Raw genomic sequence first — 21,943 nt, forward strand, 5'->3', positions numbered from 1 at the left:
CTGTAGTGAAAGATACATCTTGCGTCTGAAGTATTCTGGGGGCTCCACCTAGTGGACATATACCAAATAACAACAGCATATGGGTATGCAAGATCTCATTTGTCATTTCCACTAGTGAACATTTTACATGTAGTACACTTAAATGTGTCTGTTTCCTCTTAAAATCAGTTGTAAGTGATAAATGGAAAGATGGCTAATTCAGGTACAGTTGACTCCCTACTGAAGTAGTGGGTGCAGCTGGAATGTGGCTGCACTAGGTGTAGGTGTAGTTTATGGACCTAAAGTAGCCCGACTCAATGGCAAGAAAATAGCAAGAAAATACTGTGATCTCTGGCAAATATAACTGGGTTGTGGATAATTATGAAATTATAATCAGAATGGTGTCTTTCTTACTCAGTGATTAAGTTATATTACCATTTGAATACATGTAGGATAAAAGCTATGCCAGTTGGTTCATAGGCTTCCAGCAAAGAATACTAGAAGATTAAGATTAATATTAAGAAATCTCAGAGGTCAGATGTGTGAAGTGAATTAGAGGTGGAATTCAACTGTGCCTTTTCACAGATTATGGATTGTTAAAGCGTAACATGCTAGCTAGTTTGGCCACTACCCATTTTTCAATGCAAACTTATTTTAATGGCCATTCAGACTGCGAGCTCAGATTTGTAGGGTGTATGTGATGGAGGGGCTGGGGGGACCTTATACCTTATAGATATAAGGAACCTACTGCAGATCCCGAACCATGTATGTTTATTGGTAGGTATGAGATTTTTTTCACCCTCACACTATACATTTTTGATCATAGATATCAATAGGCACTAAAATGAGGACAAATGGCTTAAAACCTCAGAGGGGGTCCATGTCATGCCACCATTTTGGAAAGGTTAGGCACTCCGTCTTTCACAAGATGGTGTCCCCCACATCTTTACATCAAACAATTTTTTTCTGGAGATAAAAATGTGAAAACTTTCTTACGGCTGGTGTAGATTTTTCACAGCCATAGCGGAGAAACCTACCACTGAGGAAAAAAAGTAGGGTCAGACAAAGTGAATTATTATGAATTATCAGGGCACTTCAAAATGCATCAATGCAGAGGCTGGGTAAAATATCCCTTATATTCCTGTCCACTGATCTCTGGGAGAAGAAAATGTAACACTTCATTTTCAACCTAACACTTCATTTCCAAATGCCTGGACTGTCTATTAGGGACAGAGTATGTTTCACCATGGTTTACAGGGAGAATGCAGTAGGTCCAGTTCAATAAATCCCCCAGCCATCAATTAAATGGTCACAATGAGTGTTTTTTGTTCAACTTGAACAACTGAACAAGGAAAAAAAAAACATTCAGACACATTACATACATCTTCAATCTGGAGAAATTAGAACACATCTACAGCGAAGGTACAGAGATGTCTATTTTAATGTCCTTTGTGAAATCGGCCTCTTCAAGACTGTTCAGTACACGTTAATGTTCACAGCGTTAAACCAGCGGTTACTGGAGAGGGTCAGTGCACCTCTGAGTATTACAGTGCTCCTTTTGCTCTGAGAATCTGAGGATAACATTTCTAGGCAAAGATGGATTTATTGAATAATTCCAGCTATGGCTTTTTAATTTGGTATTTGCTGCCACTTTTTTAAGGGTTAGTAACCAGATAATAAGCTAGTAGTAAAAGCTATACCATACCCATTTTGAGTGATCATACAGAACAATAATACAGCTCATTACTATTATCTGAAAACAGATCAAACTAAATCAAACAAATCTGAACATGTTACATCAATCCACTTCTCATTTATAACCATTTGGAGCTAAATATTAAATCAGCCAAAATATTTAATACAGTTGTTTACTGATCAAGGCCCCAAGTGATCCAATGCTAAATATCTGTTTACAACAGAACTCAACAGCTGCATGTCATCAAACAAACAAAATTGTTCTGTATGCTTTGTGGATTTATTATGTCATATCACATAACAGTATCAATATATACATGTATGTCAAATGAAAGAAACATACCGTTAAAAATGGAATACAAATAAAGGCATTTCTTAATTTCACACCTGTTCTGCAAATCCGTTTCAGAGTTGACAAACGTACAGTCATTGGTATATCACAACACTGTGAAATTAATCTGAATTTATTCATAGTATCAGGGACTCGGTTTGTTCACTTCCAAGATAAGAAAATCGACACCTCACACAGACGGCCCGTACATTTCAAATATAAACGATTATAGTCATACGACACGATTATATTCATACATGTGAACACATTTAATTGTAATATCAGCCATAGATGACATCACAGTATATACAATTCAAGTGGGCGAATTGTCAGTCCTTCTGTCCATCGAGAGCGCTGTTTGACTTGCCAATGAAGGGGGCTGGCATCAGCTTTCGAAAATGTGACGCTAAAGCTAATAGGGACTTTGAACAGAGTTCTGAAAGGCCTCCTCTGGAGTGTACTAATCTCAGTGCCAACTGACAAACACATCTGTGAAAAGAATAGCTGACAATGGCCCCCAAAGCGTCCTGAACCAAGATCCAGGACAACTGGGGTCCATGGCTGGAATATGCTCTATATTTCATTAGTGTATTACTTTGTGCATGTAAATGAACACCGACATTGAAAATAAAACTCAGAGAAAGTGTTTGGTTGGATGTGCAATGTGCAAGGCCTGTGACTACTTTGCTACTTCTTGCATTCAATGTTAATCTGTTGTGTAGTATTATGATGTGTTATGAATTTGTGTTCTAGGCCCTGTTGTATCGTAGTATACTTGGTTTTTGTCAGAGTGCACAAGTTAACTTGTGGTAGGGCTTGAATAGTGTTATGCTCACACTCACTGGTCTGGGAGTGTTGTGAACCTGGTCTGACACTGTTGCTTTTTTAAATTGAATGGATGCACTTATGTTCTATTGCGATGGAAGTCGCTCTGGATAAGAGCGTCTGCTAAATGCATGTAATGTAATGTAATGAATGGTGCTTCCCAGAGACAGCACCTCTCACAGAGAGAGAATGGAGATTCTCCTCTCTCTCAGGACAGCAGGGTGCACTAATCACATAAGACAGTTTTTTTTTCCAAAAAGACAATAGGAAGCTGAAGGGACACTCTTGCAAGTGAGCCTCCAAAATCATTTATAATATAATTTGTTATATTTTTTTATTAAGCAATTCCAAGCTGTTATTTCATTACACATTTGCTGCTGAATGGATACTTTCCTTCCTCACCCTCTTCTGAACACTGATGGTGTACCATGGTCCTGTTAGACTGTGGTGCTGTCTCAAACAAGCAAACAAGATGGCATTTCCCCGTCAAAAACACTCATTTATCTATTATCAATGCTTTGATTGGGTTTCATTTTTTTTGGAGAACAAATTTTACCCTCATATAAAAGTGCAAAGCCTTTATTTTTCAGGCCACATCCTCTTCCTCACCCCTGCCTGAAAGAGGACTGTATCAGACAGTCTTTGGTCGCGTAGGCCTGACGGCAGCGTTTCTGGCTCTCGGAAGTGTTTTGGGTGCAAACAGATTACTCTCATTATAATCTGTTAAACGGGAATGGCGGCCGTGCGGATGACACATTCTTTCCTGGCAGAGACACGTCGGTCGTCTTCTTTTTTTTTTTTCCCCGGTCTGTTATCCTGGCACCCTCGGAGATGTCACCATGAGGCAGCGGGCCCGTTTCAGCAGACATGGTGCTGCGATTAAAAAAAAGGATAAAAAACCATTCTGGGAGAGGATTTCGTTTAGAGATCTGATTACCGAGAGCCAGGCTCAGAGACTGCAGAGCCCTATAGCTCCCGAGCAGCAGGTCATTTTATGTGGATTTTTTTTTTTTCGTGTTTGAAAGCTGATGCCAGGTGCCTTTTCTGTACGTGGTAGCGATGTTCTGGTTGTACTGCGGCTTAACAGCCATACGACTGAAAACAGAGCACTTTGCTGCACAAACAAGACGCTACTTGCAGATGGTGAGATATGAGGCTGTGTTTTGCAGGGTTGGCAGTGGTGGTCTGTTTTTGGTCGACGAGCGTATTCCGGTTCTGTGAATAGCCCGAGATAAAGGTGGGGGGGGGGGAGTGGGGTTGGGGTCCCATACTTCGTTATCCTCCTGGGAATTCAGCTGATCTTGGGGACAGGATTCTGCTACATTATTTGAAAAAAAAAAAACCCTATCCACACACACTAGATGCCTAAAGCCCTTCGTACAACACACGTCAGCACCCCGCACACATTACATTTCCAGGGTAACGCACAACGTTCTCGCAACGTTGCTGCCACGCTGTTGTCACGTTATCACGCGGCCACAACCCTGCAGGAACGTCAAAAGGTCGTTATGCATTATCTGGTTTCTTAAGACTTACACTTGCATACTCTTGGTGTTTTCTTTCAGAAAACGGAGGCGATATTTAATAATAAAAAAAAATATATTGGCAGGGCCACAGTTAGACAAATGTTAAAGACAAATGTTAAAAACCCTTTTGAAAGGTCTTCCACATAAAATCCACAACAGACAAATTGATTTAGAAAAAGTAATGCTAGAAACAGCTTCACAGGAGTTCAGTGGGGAAACTCAACAAAGCGCAAAAAAACATTGTCTTTTTTTTTTTTTTGGATCTGCCCACCACATATCTCCTGGGGTTTCCATTATTTTATTTACTCTTTTTAAAAAAAAAATGAAAATGTTCGTGTCTCTAAAACAGTCTCCAACCCCTTCCACGTCTGATTTTGGGGGGTGGGGTGTTTGGAAAGGTAGAGCCTCCATCTCTCTCAGTCCCTCTGTCCCGGCTGGGGTTTGGCTGTGTCTAGCCCCCCACGCTGGTGTCAGTCCGCCCCGTACTGTCTGAAGTGGCTGCCAGACGTCCGCTTTCAGCAACGCAGCCCGGCGTTTAAACAGATTGGCTCTCCACAGTCCGTCCCTTCTTCTCCCTTTCTCTCTCTCCCTCTCACCCTCTTTCAGCCTCCCCCCATCTCTCTGCCGCGGGCCTCCTCGTGAGGCCCCCCCGGTCCCTTACGACCCCTCCTTCCCCTCTGAGCTCTCCGCGGGGGGCGGCGCTTCCTCCGCGCTGGGGGACTGGGCCCCGTCTGGCCCATCTGGGGAGAGGGGGAGAGAAAGAGAGAAAATGACAGAAAGAGAGAGAGAGGAGAAAGACAGAGAACAGAGAGACAGATGGAGAGACAGAGAGAGGGAGAGAGAAAGAGAGAGAGAAAGAAAGATAGAGATAGAGATAGAGAGAGAGCGAGGGAGAGCAAGAAAAAGAGGGTGAGAGAGAAGGAGAGAGAGGAAGAGGGAGAAAGAGAGAGAGAAAGAGGATGAGAGGGAGAGGGAGAGAGAGAGAAAGAGGATGAGAGAGAAGGAGAGAGAGAGAGAGAGGGAGAGGGAGGGAGGGAGAGAGAGAAAGAGAGGGAGAAAGAGAGAGACAGAGAGAGAGAGAGAGAGAGAAAGTGAAAGACAGAGAAGGAGAGGGAGAGGGAAAGAGAGGAAGAGAGAGGGAGAGAGACAGACAAATGTAGACTGTTACCATCAGTTCCTTCTGATATCATACAGACATTGGCAAGACCTGTTTAAACATGCCAAGGCAGTAACGCTCATCTAGAATTTTAATTCACCACAGAGGCTGAATATAAATATAGATATTCATTTGGTTTCTAAAGCAACAAAGAAGCATGTAAAGGTGATTAACTGTTGCTCATCGGTCACAGCCGTTTTAAAGATACAGCTCTGTGCTTGGGCAGGTCATAGCGCAGGGAGTACATGAATGGGAGGGAAAAGGAAAGACGTGTGTGTTATGAGTGCGACACTATGTGGGTTATGAGTTGGGACAGTCAGTGTGTGTTATGAATGGAGATACTGTGCGGGTTATATGTAGGTTTTAAGTGGGGATAGTGTGTGGATTATATGCTGAGACAGGCAGACATGGGCTATAAAACGGGACTGTGTGTGGAATATGAGTGGGGAACGTGTGTTGGTTATGAGCAGGGTCACTGTGTAGGTTATACATTGAGACAGACAGTGTGTGGGTTATGAGCTGGGATAGTGTGTGGGTTATGAGTTTGAACAGTGTATGGGTAATGAGCTGGGATAGTGTGTGGGTTATGAGTTCAAATAGTGTGTGGTTTATGAGCACGGTGAGAGAGAGAGAGAGCGCACCCACCTGTGAGGGACAGCTCAGCCAGTTTGAGAGGCAGGTCAGAGGGGCTGACCCCTGCTGGGGAGCCCAGGATGTCCGGCAGGGCATTCCGGCGGCCAGACCGGCCTGAAGAGGCGAAGTCCAGAACCGGCTCCACCTCCGTCATCTCACGAGTGTCACCAGCCTGGGGAGGGAGCCAGGGGACAGGGGGAGAGAGGGGAGAAAGAGAGGAGAGAGCCAAAGGGACAGGGGGAGAGAGGGGAGAAAGAGAGGAGAGAGCCAGGGGACAGGGGGTGGAGGAGGAGAAGAGATACAGAGAACAGAGGATTGAAAGAAGGAACAGAGAAAGGATGTGTCATTGACTGTGGGCTTCTCAATGCATCACCTTGAACACAGGCATAAATATTCATCGCACTTCACTAATGGACTTGATTGTATAACTGTATGCAACCACAACGTCCTTTGCACACAGGACATTCAAAGGCACAAGCAAACAAGGGTAAGCTGCATAGCATCTCTTGTCCACTAGAGGGACCTCTAGTACAATAAGCCCCACATTCAGCATTGTTCCCAAGCTGATAATGCATGTTGATCCTTTAATTTGGAAAAAACCAACACCCTACACAGACCCATCCTTGTCATGAGTCTAGGTTTTTCACAGTAGCTTGTGTAATAGGTTTGACAGAGTGCTCTCAGCTTTGGACAGGGGTCTCGTTGCACATCAGTGAATTCACTCAAAACCCTCATTCTGGTTTAAGCCGGAGCATCGACAAAAAAGCACTCCTGTCTTCCGGAGCGGCAACGTGTGGGTTGCCATGGTGACCATAAGTTCAGGTGTCCATGCGGTTCAGAGGGTGTCTGAAAGACGAGTGAGGTAAATACCCACACGCAAACACACACACACACGCACCACACACACACACACACACATATACCCCACCCAATATGCATGTGCACACACACACACACACACACATATACCACTCCCCACATATGCATACACAGACACACACACAAAATACACCCCTCTCACATCTACCTAACCACATACAGTACACGCCTCCACACACACACACCCACACACATATAAGCACACGCGCGCACACACACACACACACACACACAGTGAGCGAGCAGCTGTTTCTATGGAGACGGGCGAGAAACCACCTCTGGCATAGCAACAGATGAGTTCACATCTTTCTCTTTTTTTCCGGCTTCTTTAAATAAACCCCATCTCTGCCACACGGCACGTAACCCCTTTGTGTCCGCGACCGCCGGCCGCCAGCTCCTAATACAATACGGAGGAGGGAGAGGAGGAGGAGGAGGAGGAGGGGGAGGAAGGACAGGCAATACACCTTGACCCTGCAACAAAGCCCCTCAAAGCAGATCAGTCTACCAAAGGATTTGGCTGACTCACAACAGGATCCTATGGAAAATAGGCCGTTTCCTCAGGATATATGGGCTGAACATGCTGCATGCGCTATTTAAACCTGCTCCAGCAGGGGGCGCTGTGGAAACTTCCCCAGGGCTGCCCATGTGTTAACCCTCAAACACCGGACAACAGCCCGTACCTTAACTCTTTGAAGGGGGGGGGGGGGGGGGGGGGGGGGTTACAGGCCACGATATGAGTTACTCTAATTATATGTCACACCCAATCTAGACGCCCTCTTCCCCTCCCAAACATCAAGAGCAAGCCTCCATCCACTGAGGTCCACACTGGGGTTTACATTTACAGTTATTTATTTGGCAGACACTTTTATCCAAAGCGACTTACAAGTGAGGTAGAGTACAACGCAAGCAAAAAACCATAAGGAGTCAACAATATTAGAAGCACTGCATGACCAGGTTTCAATGGTTGGCCAGACAAGGAACGAGCTTGCTGGTAGAGGTAACGAGTGTGTTAAACCATTAGATTACAATGGGTTAAATAGGTCATTCCTGTCCACTGACATCCACACAGTCATTCCTGTCCACTGGGGTTAGCTCCCTCATTCCTGTCCACCAAAATCCGCTTAGTAATTCTTGTCCACGGGAGTCCACTCCAATCATGGACAGCAGTGACAGCCCCAGGAAGGAGTCAATTAATTAACCAAGAGCAGGAGGGGTGTGTGTGTGTGTGTGTGTGTGTGTGTGTGTCTGTGTGTGTCTGTCTGTGTGTGTCTGTGTGTGTGTGTGTGTGTGTGTGTGTGTGTGTGTCTGTGTCTGTGTGTGTCTGTGTGTGTGTGTGTGTGTGTGTGTGTGTGTGTGTCTGTGTCTGTGTGTGTCTGTGTCTGTGTGTTCCTGTTCAGTGTTGCCGCTCATCTTCCTGATGGCCTACATTCTGTTATTTATTAACACGTTTATGATCCTTTAGTGTGATCAGCATCATCTGAGCGTTCAGGGGCACCATGTGGACTGTGAGCAACATGTTTGTTCCAGGTGACCGATTCTTCAGGGAGAGGGACACAGGTTCCCCTCCTGCGTGAGCATTCACAAAAAGGAAACCCACCTGCAAATCAAGACCCGCACCTTCAAAGCTCAAAGCAGATTCTCTCCTGATAATAGCACAGAACCTATTTCTATTTTTGTCATTGCAATTAGCATTTTATGAGCGCATGGTTTCTAAGCATCTAGGTGACGTAATTCGTTGCAGTAAATGGTTGTTCAGTAATGGATGGTGGAATGAGGGTGTAACATTGCGCAGGGTGGGTCAGATGCCGCGTGAGGGCCCGCAAATATTTAACCATACCCCCCCCCACCAGCCCGGGAGTGACGTCAGGCAGATGGACTGAAGGTTACAGGGGTGGGGGCCATGTGCCAGGGCTAGGCAGGGTGATGGATTAGATCAATGGCTCAAAACAAGGCCTGACCAGGCAGGGGTGGCCATTTTCACACCTTACCACGGGCGCGTCTGCGATCTCGCCAACACGCCCTCACCCTGCCCCCCCATCCCATCACCCCTTTACCTGCTGTACTCGCCAACACGCCCTCACCCTGCCCCCCCATCCCATCACCCCTTTACCTGCAGTACTCCTTCTCTTCTTCTCATTATCTCTCTCTCCCTCTCTCTCTCCCTCTCCCTCTCTCTCCCTCTCCCTTTCCCTCTCTCTCTCTCTCTCTCTCTCTCCCTCTCCCTCTCTCCCTCTCTCTCTCCCTCTATCTCTCCCCCTCTCTCCCTCTCTCTCCCTCTGCCTCTCTCTCCCTCTCTCTCTCTCTCTCTCTCTCTCCCTCTCCCTCTCCCTCTCTCTCCCTCTATCTCTCCCCCTCTCTCCCTCTCTCTCCCTCTGCCTCTCTCTCTCTCTCTCTCTCTCTCTCTCTCTCTCTCTCTCCCTCTCTCTCTCTCTCTCTCTCTCTCTCTCCCTCTCTCTCTCTCTCTCTCTCTCTCCCTCTCTCTCTCCCTCTCTCTCACTCTCTCTCTCCCCCTCTCTCTCTCTCTCTCTCTCTCTCTCTGTGTTCTGTCCTTAATAAAAAGCACAGCTGGCTTCCCTCACACTCGCAGAAAGTTCCCGGCGTTTGAGGGCGACGCCCACATCGACAGGTGCCCCCCCCCAGCTGCGTGCTGTGATATGGGGGGGGCTCCTTATCCCTTTACAGGTCCCCGGCCTCCCCCATCAGCCCGCACGCACACAGGGAAAAACGGCAAGCCCCTTCGATCGCTCGCAGCAGGGCGCGGGGAGAGAGGGCCTGACGAGGGGAACGTCCGCTGCGGTTCACTCGCTCTCGCTCTCTCTCTCTCTCTCTCGCTCCGCTCGAATCACCCGCCCCGGCCCCGCCCCACGCCATGCTGGCACCTCCCTGCCAGCCTGTTGCCATGGAGGAGGCCAACGTTCCGGGGGGCTCGCCCTACAACTCGCCCCCGCGAGCCCGCCCGTGGATCATTAGGCTTCGTGTGTGGTGGGGGCATCTCACTGTTCCAAAGGAAGCAAGGGGGGGCCAGTTTTCAGTTTCAGTGTTGGTGGAGGGGGGGGTTGGGGGAGCTGTTTCAGTGTTGGTTGGGGGGGGTTCGAGGGAGCTGTTTCAGTGTTGTTTGGGGGGGTTCGAGGGAGCTATTTCAGTGTTGTTTGGGGGGGTTCGAGGGAGCTGTTTCAGTGTTGTTTGGGGGGGGCTGTTTCGGTGGTGGGTGGGAAGGGTGGGGGAGGGGTGGTGGCAGTGGTGGGGGGCTCCCACTGCTATCCCAGTTTCCAGCCCCCGAACGTTCAAGCCCTTCTTTTGTTTCCCCTGTCAGACGCACAAAGGCACGCTACAATTAGCAGCCGACAGGTTCACAGTCGGCCTGACGGCAAGTGGGGGGGGGGGGTACAGAGAGGGAGGGATGGAGAGATACAGAGCGAGAGAAAGCCAGGAACAAAAGCAGCAGCTTAATCACAACAGGCCAGGCCCCTCTGATGCGCTGCCTTTCTGAAAACGACAAACAAACAGGCTTCCCCCCTCATTTTCTCGGCTAACGCTCGATTCCTGAGCTGCCCGGGCCCTTCCTTTCGCGATGGTCTCACACAGGGAAAGAGAGCGCCGTGTACTGCAGTTTAGGGCTTTTTAAGGTGAAGTGTATCCACTTCACGTAACCACACGCCTTGGGTGACGCCCCTTATCTTGAGGAGGCCCAGAAAAAAGCCCTGATGGGTAGATGGGCTAAATATAATCACAAGAAAGGTCATACTGGCGCCTTTGCTGGTCTCCCAGCATTAGAGCAACGTTACTGCAGGAGCCACTCCTTCAGTGAGCCGATCGGTGGGCCAGTCAGTCTGTGATGGAGCTACCATTTCTAGGGACTCCTTCCTTCCATCGCATCCAGAAGAGCGACGGCAGTCACTACTAGCCGTTCAGCATGACTGACACACCTGCGCACTAGCGTGTGCATGCAGTTAGCAACGTCTCCCGACGATGCTGTAAAGTTCTGTTACTCCCTTTTGATTTTAGGTCCACGCTCTGCACTGCATGTCTACCGCACATGACTCTGGGGGTCATGTCAAATTAAAATGTAAGACACACGAGCTGCAAAGGAAAAAGCACTTCCAGTCAAACAGCACTTTCAGTGAGAGTTTCTCATCTCTGGAATATCATTTCCCCTGTGAAATAAGAAACCTGTAAAACCTTTGCTCAATTTGCTCAAAATTTAACTCAAGATGTGTTTCAAGGCAAATTAATCCTGCTTTGATGAAATCCAGAAGACAGTGTTTGAGTGTATCTTGTATGTCCTGTGTCGCTAATACACAGTATGTAGTCATTATGTTACTGCTGGTACCATCTGTGTTGCTATTAAGTGCCAATGCTATTAGCGTATATGTGGTGTTTTGTGAGGTAGCCTTTTTATTTCTGTATTTTTAATCGCTGTGCATTTGCCTGTCGTGCAACTGTTGCCTGTTTTCCACCTACCCAGGGACTACAGGCGAAAGTTAGCATTAGCAGCTAACTCTGGCACTCTTTCATAGACGCACCTGTTGAGATGCCGATTGGTGGGCATCCTCCTTGTCAAACAAACATGATAAACTAAATAAAAAGCACCTGCTGCACAACCTGGCTGATATTTAGACAGGAAATGGTACCTGCCGCAGTGTAATACCACATGTGTTAATGGAGAGCCGGGATATGAACCGCGCGTGTTCTGAAATAGAAAGAGCCAGCAGTCGGTGTTAAGTAAGGGGGGTTATGTCAGCAATAAGGAACAATTTCCTGTTTTCCAGCAGAGTTATGTCCCCTCAAATGTCAGTTTAGTTTGTTTGTGCCTGGCACCTACACAGCAAACGTGGCCTGTTACTGACAGTGGCAGCCGGTGGGCTGCTAATTGGACTGGAAAAGAGCTTACCTGTATTTTAGAATGACCCTAATTGTGTTTTTGACTAATAACCAAAAGTGCTATTTTAAGTTAAAGTTAAAGTTTTAAGTTACATTAAATTATTTTATGATTTAAGTTAAGATTACCCATTAACACCTAAGGTCCTTTAGCCTGACTGAGAAACACAATACTGTTACACCAGATCCAGGTAAGTAAAGGCAATTAATAAAATGGCCAAGATTTTAATATAAAAACTGGCTTAGGACCATTATCAGTTTAACAATAAGCTCTCTGATTCCACTTTTTGTCACTAGTCCTTTTCTGAGATGTGCCCAGCAAACCTCAAAATGCTCTTTCAGAACTTATATAATGAGAGGTTAATAGAACCACTACACTGGAAATAGATCGTACTAACCTAATGTGCTGAAGGAATATTCTACGCTGACCTTCGTTATCAACGGATAATATCCTGCTGTAAGGTGTTTATATGTATGAACATGCAGGTGCTTGCTTGGGCTTGTGCATAACTGAGTGTTCTTATAGATCTGTACTTCATGCAATAAAATCATCTGAAAACAAAAGTCTCTGTTTACCTCCCACTTAAAAGCTGTCTGCTTGCAGTGTGGAAAGAAAAGAACACAGGAAAAATGTTTCACTGAAAGCACTAAAGCGTTATGTGGAGCTTAGTGTGTAAGCAATTCGTCTAACCAAGGGCTTTACCTGGTTTAATTTTTATATTTTTATTGCCGTTTTACAGCTAATTCAGCAGTGCTGTATGTTAAACATTAGTGGGATCATGTCCAAAAGCATAACCCTAGTTGCTTTTTAATGTATTTTTGTGGTCCTCTTTGTGCAAGAGGTGCCCAGAGTGTTTTGCAGTAACATTGTAGGGAACATAATGTTACACAGACAGCACAAAGATCAATGCTGATTCATCAGAGAATTTCTTTAGAACATGCAGGTTTCAAACATGCTGCCCTTTCCCAGCTAATGCAGTGCTTTCACAAAGTTTCCATAAACGCTGTGTCAATGTGATAGCCATGTCGCACCAACGGTTGTGACTAACATACATGTTAAAAGGGTTAACAGCCTCCATCTTTCATGTGACTTAAGGCCTCCTGTCTCAGCTGCCAGTGAATTTTCTCCCACACTCGATCCCTGTCACTCAGACTCATTCAACCTTCTTGTGACATTCCAGGAAAGGAAATAACATTGCTACAATGCTACAGAGGCATTGTGAGAATATTATATGCTTTGACATGTTTTCCCTTTTTAAGCAGGCCCGATCAAGGGTGAGGGATCGGTCCTCCTGGCCTTTTTACAGTACAATATTTTCATTTAGCAGATGCTCTCACCCAGAGAAACTTACATACGTTGCAATTTTTTTTTTACATGTTATCCATTTATACAGCTTGATATCTGCTGAGGCAATTCTGGGTTAGGTACCTTGCACGAGGGTACAGCAGCAGTGCCCCAGCAAGGAATCGAACCAACAACTTTTTGGTTATGAGCAGTGCTCTTTACCACCATGCTACAAGGCCACCCCACTCTGCTATCATTATTATTCCTTTTTTAACAATCCTTGTTATCAATATTAATTATTTTTTTCTTATCAGTCTGCCAAAATATCATTACTATTAATAACTGCGGTGGTGGTATTAGTATCAATGATAAGACACGACAGAGTGCCTCACCATGTGATCCAGCTTCAGAGCGCGGGGGAGAGGGGGACTCTGGGAAAGTGTTAATGAGATGATTAAGCCGAAGGCTCCTTCTCTCCTCTACAGAAAAGTGTGAGTGTGAAAGTGAGTGTGTTCTCCCTTTCCACACGTTTCTCGTTAACAGACGGCCGACTTCGGCTGCCTTTCAGCTCATAGCCCCCCCCCCAGGGGCGTTATTGTTGTTAATAAAGCGCCTGACCCGCCTCCGTCCTCTCTCTCTTGCCCCCCCCCCAATTTCATCTGCGCCCCTGTACTGCCGCCTTCTTCGCTGTCAGTCATGTCTATGGAAACTGCTACCGCCTCCTGACTTAATCAGTCAATCAATCAATCAAGCTAGCAAGCAAAATGTATTTGTTACAGTGCATTTTTGTTTCCATAACTGCACTGTGACAGAGCCCCGGGCAGAGAACGTTTTCCAGCAGATTCAGGGTCGATTTCGTTTCAGTGAGGTCAACGCAGGACAGTGAATTGACACTCAGTTCATGAACTGAAAATTGCCTATCATTTTCTGTATGGAGATTTTTCAAATAGTGAATTTAATTCCAATTCATGTCTTGAACTGGCTGAATTGCAAACGAATCGATGACAAGTCTGTTTTCCAGAGGAAGTCGGAAAAACCACAAAACTCAGAGCCAGGTGAGGGAAAACAAGAGAAGATAATTCCCTGACCGCAGGAAGAGGGAGCTGAGGGAAACCCCAGGAGAAACAGCAGGGTGAGAAACAGCAAGGCAGAAACATATCCATCTATTCACTGAGACTCTTAGATGACTGTAGGGAAGGCTACTGGTGGCCAATGGCCGAGAAGGCACGAGGTCCTGCCAGGCAGTGGTGACCAAGGGAAGGGTGTGGGGTATTCCCAGCCAACAGTGGCCCAGGCTTCTAAGCTAGAAGTGTAGGGTGGTCCAGTGAAGCAGGTTAAATGCTCTCTGTGGTGCTATGTTGGCTTTAGCTCAGTCCTGCCCTTGTACAAGCGAAGGAAATGCCTTGAGGGTTAAATATATTTAGAGATTCATCCTAACCAGGTGTTCAGTATACCTTTCATAAATGTTTCTCTAACGTTCTCAGAACGTCACGTGTTGTGGCCATTTGCAGTACCTGGTAAAGGTGTGAGTCTGTCTCTCAGAAAATCCTGCAGTTCAGGAAACTGGTCACAGGTCAGTGGGGCCTATGCCCCACTGCTGTCTCTTGAACAGCAGGTCTGTCATAGACATGAATCAGCCGCTGCTCTGAGATCAGTCAGGTGTGGAAAATGTCTCCCGTTATTGTGACAAGGAATCGTCAAGGGAATTCTATTGCCTACAGAGTATTTGTAGATATTTGTAGGTATTTTCACACATGAGCAAGCAAAGTGGTACATACAGCCAATCACAATCCTCCTTCATGATCTGAGATTCTTTGAGGGTGAAATCTACATGGACAAATGGACTCAGATTTTGTGTCATTATTAATGTTGGAGATTATTGGATTGGATATTATTGGCATTTAGCAGACACTCTTATCCAGATCAACTTATATCAATTACAGGCTTTTATAATGCTATCTACTTATACAGCTGGATATTTACTGAGGCAATTGTGGATTCAGTAACTTGCCCAAGGGTACATCAGCACTGCCCCTGTAGGGAATCGATCCAGCAACCTTTCAGTTTCTAGTTTTTCTCCTTAACCACTATGCTACATCTCACTTCATATGTAAAAGGATACAATATTAAAGTCAATTGATTATTACATTTAAAATGAAAATGCATTACGTGTATGCAAAAATGACACTACAGAAGTGTCAGTAATTAAATTTTTTCCATCCCAGCCATGAGTGGGCGAGAACCAATTATACCTATTATGGGTAACCTCCAAGCCACACTATCGCTTTCTAAATATACAGGGAGATATGTATACACACAGACTATTGGTAACATTAGCTAAATTAACAAAAAAACATTGCATCAAAGCTTAACATTATTTATGGGAACTTCTCTTTAAATATGTTTGTGTATAAACAAGTAGATATTATTTCATTATTTCATACAGGGACGTATACACTATACAGTACATATATAATAAAACAAAGCAATTATTGCCACTACTGTTTAATATTACACACACACACAAAAGCAAGAAAAATGAATTTTTGTGATATATACGTTGACACACAAATATACAAATATACAAATATATAAATGTAAATGCTTATATAATCTATAAATTATTACTAGCCTGGGCTTGAGGTCAAGGGTTGTTTTGACGGTATAATAAATTCTCTCTCTCTATTCTTTCTAGTTATTCACATGTATGTACGTCTCCAACCCACCTCTCTCTTTGTCAACATAAAGCCAGCTGTCTATGGCGTTGACAGTTTCCACGGCAACACCGCTATTTTAATCCACAGCTTATAGGCTGAGTGTAAAACACGCGGAGGAGATGTGCAGAAAAGAAATATTTACATCATACAGCATCAAAATATTATTTCTTTGTGTAGGAAACGCAGAAACGTCAAACAATATGACCTAAGAAAAAAAAAAAAAAAACACAAAAGCGCTTCCTCGCAGATGAATCCGGCCTTCTGCTCGCTGCTCAGACACAGTCCGCATGGAGGAGAGCTGGCAGAGGCATGGCCCGTTTAACGTCCTCCTTCCCCCCGCGGTTCTGACATCGCTAAAAAACGGAGGAGGAGCGTGTTTTAGCCGGACAGGGCCGCTTTCCTGGTGTGCGAAAATGATGGCTGGAAATCCGGGATTTCCGAGCCAATACCCCCCCTCCGCCCCCCCCCCATCCCCCCCCCCCGCCCCGCCGCCCCCAAGGGTGCTAATCGAAGAGAAGCACCTGCATTAGTCACTGCTCTGACATGACATTCCCGTAACTCCACGGGAAAATCACAGGACTCTCTGTAGTTTCAGGGCGTAAAAATACCACTCTGTGTGTCAGGGGAGTGAACGGGGGATTACAGCACTGTCAGCCACGATCCAAACCTCAGAGGAGTACAGTAGCTTACATTATTGTCATTTAGCAGATGCTCTTATCCAGAGCTAAATGACAGCTGGCAAGTCTGGGTTAAGTACCTTGCCCAAGAGTATAGCAGCAGTGCCCCAGCAGAGAATTGAACCAGCAACCTTTTGGTTATGAGCCTTGCTCCTTACCGCTATGCAGCGGTAATGCCCCGTGACCGCCATTTCAGTGCCCCCACCCCCCACCCCCCACCAGGGCTTCCTGGTGTGGACAGCCACCTGTGTTTGTGGTTATTTTCGTCTCATCGACTGTAAAAATCGACCATCCTGTTAGAGCCCCTTGCTGTCAGTCCTGCCTGGCCTGGAATGAGAGGAGCCTGGATATTTCTACAGTGCCCCTGATGGCAGAATGGTGTGTGAATGCCACCTGAAAATCATGCCTGAAGATCCCTCCGAGAGGGTATACATACAGGAATCCTACAGTATATCTGATTTTCTGATTTTTTTCCCACATAATCTTCCAAGTTTGAGGCACAAAATGTGTCTCTGTCATTCATCCGGACATATCCTTTGGTATTCTGTATAGGCTACATGTGTTAACCGAATACTACTGTTTCCAGTTTCTGCATTCATAATATTCTCTTTCAGCCATATAGGTGTCAAGCATTTTAAATGCATATTGCAAACTCTACCAAGTATGGCAGATTATTTGCCAATACTACATGAAATTAACTGATATGAAAAATGGCGTGGCCGTGAAGGCCGATTTCTGCCAGTGTCAGGCGCATGTGAGGGAGATTTAGGCCAACGGTCCACAGCTTCTGTGTACAGAGCAAACAGATGTCAAGTCCTATAAATAACAAACCAGTGGACATTAAATACCATCACTATGAGCATTGCATAGACAGAAGAGAGAGAGATCAGCCAGGCTACAGTATCTCATCTAAATCTGCTTCCTGATGACCACACATCTCCACTAACCAATCAGAAACGTAATATCTTAACAGAAAATTAACATTGCAAAATTTTCTTGGTATTTTCCAATGTATAACTGCCTGGCAACAGCTTTCTATTTGGTGTTTCAGCAATTCCATCTCACTGTTACACTACATCAGCAAAGTCACAACAATGTTTTTGCTCAGCTGGCTTGACACAATCCTTAAATCCTGTGCCACACAGTAAGCAGCTTCTGTTTAACCTTGGGGAAAAAAAGAGAAGCTTAAAAATCACTGGTTTTCATCAGGGCGAATCTGTCAGATTCGACAGAAAAAAATCCCCATGCTCCTCACACACAAAATTCCCTCCTGTAATTTTCCCTTTTTCATCGGTGAAAGTGTATTACAAAAGATACATCAGTCATGACTCTTTAACACGAAATCTCCGCTCTGGTTCCCTGTCAAACGGACCCGACAGTCAGACCGGTTTTCATTTGTACTGGCCCACCTGACTGTACCTCAAGTGAATAGCTCCCCTGGTTCATGCTGATAGATGATGACATCAGACAGGCTCGGAGCTAATGCCTCGTGAAATGTTTCACAGTGTGTTAGCAACACTACCCATTTACTTAGCAGACGTACATAATTGCATAGGAAACCTACACAGCTCACATTTTATTCCTTTTCATCCTCCTCAGCTTGATGTTCATGTTTTCACGTTGGATGTTTTCATTAGGGGTTCACGTTAATTACTCTGGTGCTTTACCACATGGGTGTCAAACCTGCAACACCTTGAGGTAGAAGCCCTGCTGTCTAACCACAGCACCATGATGTTGAGAAAAAGGGGGGGTGTTGCCTGACCCTGATCCCCCTAATCAGCATGTCCTCTTCATCCAGCTTGTCTCTGCTCTTTAGAGGCAGTGCTTTGTGGGGACCCCCCCCCCCCCCTTCCTTCCGGCCTCCCTGCCTGCTGTGTCCCCTCTTTCCCTGCCCTGGGGTGCCCTCTTCTCACTGCCAGTCTCCGGTTCACGACTGCTTCCTTGCTAATCCTATTAGCTCCTCCAGGGGTTCCTCCTCCCCGAAGATTCCATTTGTAACATCAGCTAACGACCAGAGAGAAAAAAAAAACCACAGCAATCAAAAACAGAACAAACAGCTAAAAAACCAGGCCCAGCGTCACACACCAGCTATGCAGACTGTCGTGACAGAGTGTGTGGGAGCCCCGAAGCTTCTCTCTCAGCACTAAATATGAGATTAATTATGACTCATTATCCTGAAGGTTAATTACCAGTCAACAATAATGCGCATCCTCACCCATTCAGAAGCCCGCGCTCCACGCGGAAGTGACCGAGTTGAAGGGGGGAACACAGCGGCAATCTGTCTGGCGTAGGGGGCCGGACGCTGAGGGGGGCAGGGTATTGTGGGTAAAGGATTCCTGCCTGTGACTTTGACCCGGGGGTCGGAGGCAGGGGGCTAGGGTTGTGTCCCGGGGGGTTAGCCTTGTTGCACGGAGAAAGCTGGTCTTTGAACATTACATTACATTATTCTCATTTAGCAGACACTCTTTTCCAGAGCGACTTACATAGGTTACAATTTTTCCTAAAACGTTATCTATTTATACAGCTTGATATTTACAGAGGCAAATGCGGTTCAAGCACTTTGCCCAAGAGTACAACAGCAACGCCCCAGCGGAGAGCCGAACCAGCAACCTTTTGGTTGCGAGCCCTGCTCCTTATCACCGCGCTACACAGTTGCAGACTGCTGAATTCCGCAGGATCTGGATGAGGTCTGTCCCCAGCACACCGGGGCCGCAGGGGCAGGGTGTCGCTCGGCCTGCTCCGCAGGGAACAGAGCTCGGCTGTTGATACGGCCGCATCCCTCTCCTCACCCCCCGCACTCGGGCACGCTGCCACTGGGAATAAAGCACCATAATCCATATTGTATGAGACCGGAGGATTAGGTAAGAGGAGAGGGTTTTAAGGACGATATTCCCCGCACCCTGCCAGCTCAGTCCACACTCAGCTCCCTGCCTCAGGTCTGATTGTTCTCCCCCCCCTCGCCCCCCTTTTCCTTCACCGCAAGCCTTTTTTTGTTCTCGAGCGGCAGAGTTAAATTCCTGAAATATGCTCCCGTATTACTGTCAGCTAACGAAGGCGTTTATTGGAGGCGGCTGACGGCGTCTCTGTGTGACATCTCGAACAAATACAGACGGCGGTGCTGCGGCCGTGACATGCCTGGCGAGATAAGCACTGTCATTCTGCATGAAAAATTAATGGCCAGTTCTGGAGCAGAGCGGAGAGAGTGAGAGCGAGAGACAGAGGGAGACGGAGGGAGAGAGAGGGAGAGGGAGAGAGGGAGAGAGGGAGAGGGAGAGAGACAGGAGGAGAGAGTAACAGGCACTCATAACACATACTGAGGTTCAGTGTCCATCTGCAAACACAGACACATACACACACACACACATTAACACACTGACCCACACATGCACACACAGATACAGGAATAGACACTCGCACGCACACACACACAGACACATGCGCTTCCGTCTTGCCTCCCACCTGTAGGCCACCGCTGTGCTGGAGGCCCAGGGACACAGCCCCCCTGCGGTCAGCATTAACCACGCATAAATGTTTCAACGCCCTGCTTTGTCAAAGGGGGGAGGCATTAAAATTGTGCCACACCACGGAGTGAACACTCAGATAAGAAAATAACCTCTCGTCGCGCTTCATCCTTCCTCACCCTGCCTCGCCTCGCCCTGCCTCGCTCTGCCCCACCCTGCCTCGGCTTGCCTCGCCCTGCCCCGACCAGCCCTGGCTTGCCCAGCCCTGCCCTGCCTCCCCTCGCCCTGCCCCACCCTGCCTTGCCCTGCCTCGCCCTTCCTCACCTCATCCTGCCTTGCCCTGCCTCGCCTCACCCTGCCCCTCCCTGCCTCCCCCCGCCCCGCCCCACCCTGCCTTTCCCTACCTCACCCTGCCTCCCCTCGCCCTACCTCACCCTGCCTCGCCTCGGCTGCACGTGCGCGGGCCACACGCCGGCCCGTACCCGCGGGCTCCTGGCACCGTCACACGGCACACGCCGCGGGGGACGCGGCGCGCGGAGACAGCGCGGCGTAGCAGAGAGCGGGAGACGCAGGGCCGCAATATGGCACACCCCACCCTCCCCTGCCTCCGGATTACTCACCCGTGAGTCATCGGAGGGGCTTTTCGGCACACTCTGACCTGGATATCTCAAAAGGCTGCGTAATCACCCTATTTTCGGTTCGCCGCGGCCCTCACAACAGGCTACTTTCCCGGCACACAGGCGTAACGCTTCCCTTAAATTCCACGCTGAGCCTTCAAGGGAGTCATCCTGCCTTCATGCGGGAACTTTCTGACGACGTTCACCTGAGGCTGAGCCTCTGAGGTCTTCGTTCCCTCCACTGTGAGAAACACAAACCACTGGGAGGGGCGTTGGTCTGACGAAGCCGGTGCTCAGGCTGAGGTAACATATCACTTCGATCATGTTTATCTAACAGACACCACAGAGGCAAAACGTTCAGGAACTGCCAGTCGCGATGCAGCGGGGTCACACACATATGCACGTGCACCTTAAAAGGCAGCTTTCTGATTGGTTGGGTGAAGTGCAAGTGATTAATCAACAGCTTCTGATTGGCTGAGTAAAATACTACTGATTAACAAACAGCAGTCTTAACCTACCCAGGTGCTACACTGTTTTACCCAACATGTACATATCTAATTCACACTGCAGAAAGCTAATGCAGACATTAGCCAGCCTAATGCCAACTCTAAGTACAAATGTATCTTTAGAAATAAAAAGGTTGCTTTTAATTGGTTAAAAACAACACGACAAAATCATACATTTCTTGCTTATATTCCACAAACTGTCAGTCAAATGCAGGACTGCCTTCGTGGAAAGATTTCTTGATGTCGACAGTTTAAAGTAAGCATTAGATATCCTTAATACCAAATACTGTCTCACTGCACACAGAGAATGTCCCCCAAGCTCTGCTTCTCTGATGTTTTCTGTGAGCCAGTCTCTCAGATATTATTATTAAGACTTCTATAACCTCCTGAATTTCCATTCTGCTGTTCTTAAAAGATTCTGAATACAAAAGCAGTTAGGTTTCACTTCCCCATGCAAATGTACATGCAAATAAAAAAACAGGTGGGAGGATGGATTAGAGAGTTTTTTGGGGTCAGCCTGGAAAGAGACTTTTTTGGAACATTTGGGACTTTTGGATATGTTCCCAAAAAAACTATGGTTTGGGACTTTTTGGGGAGTTTTTGTTTGATTTTGTAATCATAAACAATGTATTAATATATAAATACTTACAATTCTGACTGTTCCTTTTTAAAGTAACACTTTACTTTAAATGCAACTAATGCAACATTTTTTTCAGTGTTTTTGAGTTGTGATTCTGTATATAATCGAATGCATACAAATCACAGACACGCCATATAT

General features: G+C 46.5%; 1 protein-coding gene across 1 annotated transcript in view; it reads right to left on the minus strand.

Annotated features, from left to right (window-relative positions):
- Positions 1 to 3,147: 3,147 nt before the first annotated feature.
- The window catches only part of LOC118783963 (cAMP-dependent protein kinase inhibitor beta-like), a 23,264-nt gene continuing 4,468 nt past the window's right edge, over positions 3,148 to 21,943 (minus strand). The window contains exons 2-3 of the mRNA XM_036537909.1: positions 6,158 to 6,317; positions 3,148 to 5,096 (exon numbers count right to left, since the gene is read on the minus strand). Of these exons, the coding sequence (XP_036393802.1) occupies positions 5,014 to 5,096; positions 6,158 to 6,299 (225 nt within the window). The 5' untranslated portion in view covers positions 6,300 to 6,317 and the 3' untranslated portion in view covers positions 3,148 to 5,013. The remainder of the gene's footprint in view (positions 5,097 to 6,157; positions 6,318 to 21,943) is intronic.

This window comes from Megalops cyprinoides, chromosome 10 (assembly GCF_013368585.1).
Source record: "Megalops cyprinoides isolate fMegCyp1 chromosome 10, fMegCyp1.pri, whole genome shotgun sequence".
In the NCBI taxonomy this organism is placed as follows: domain Eukaryota; kingdom Metazoa; phylum Chordata; class Actinopteri; order Elopiformes; family Megalopidae; genus Megalops; species Megalops cyprinoides.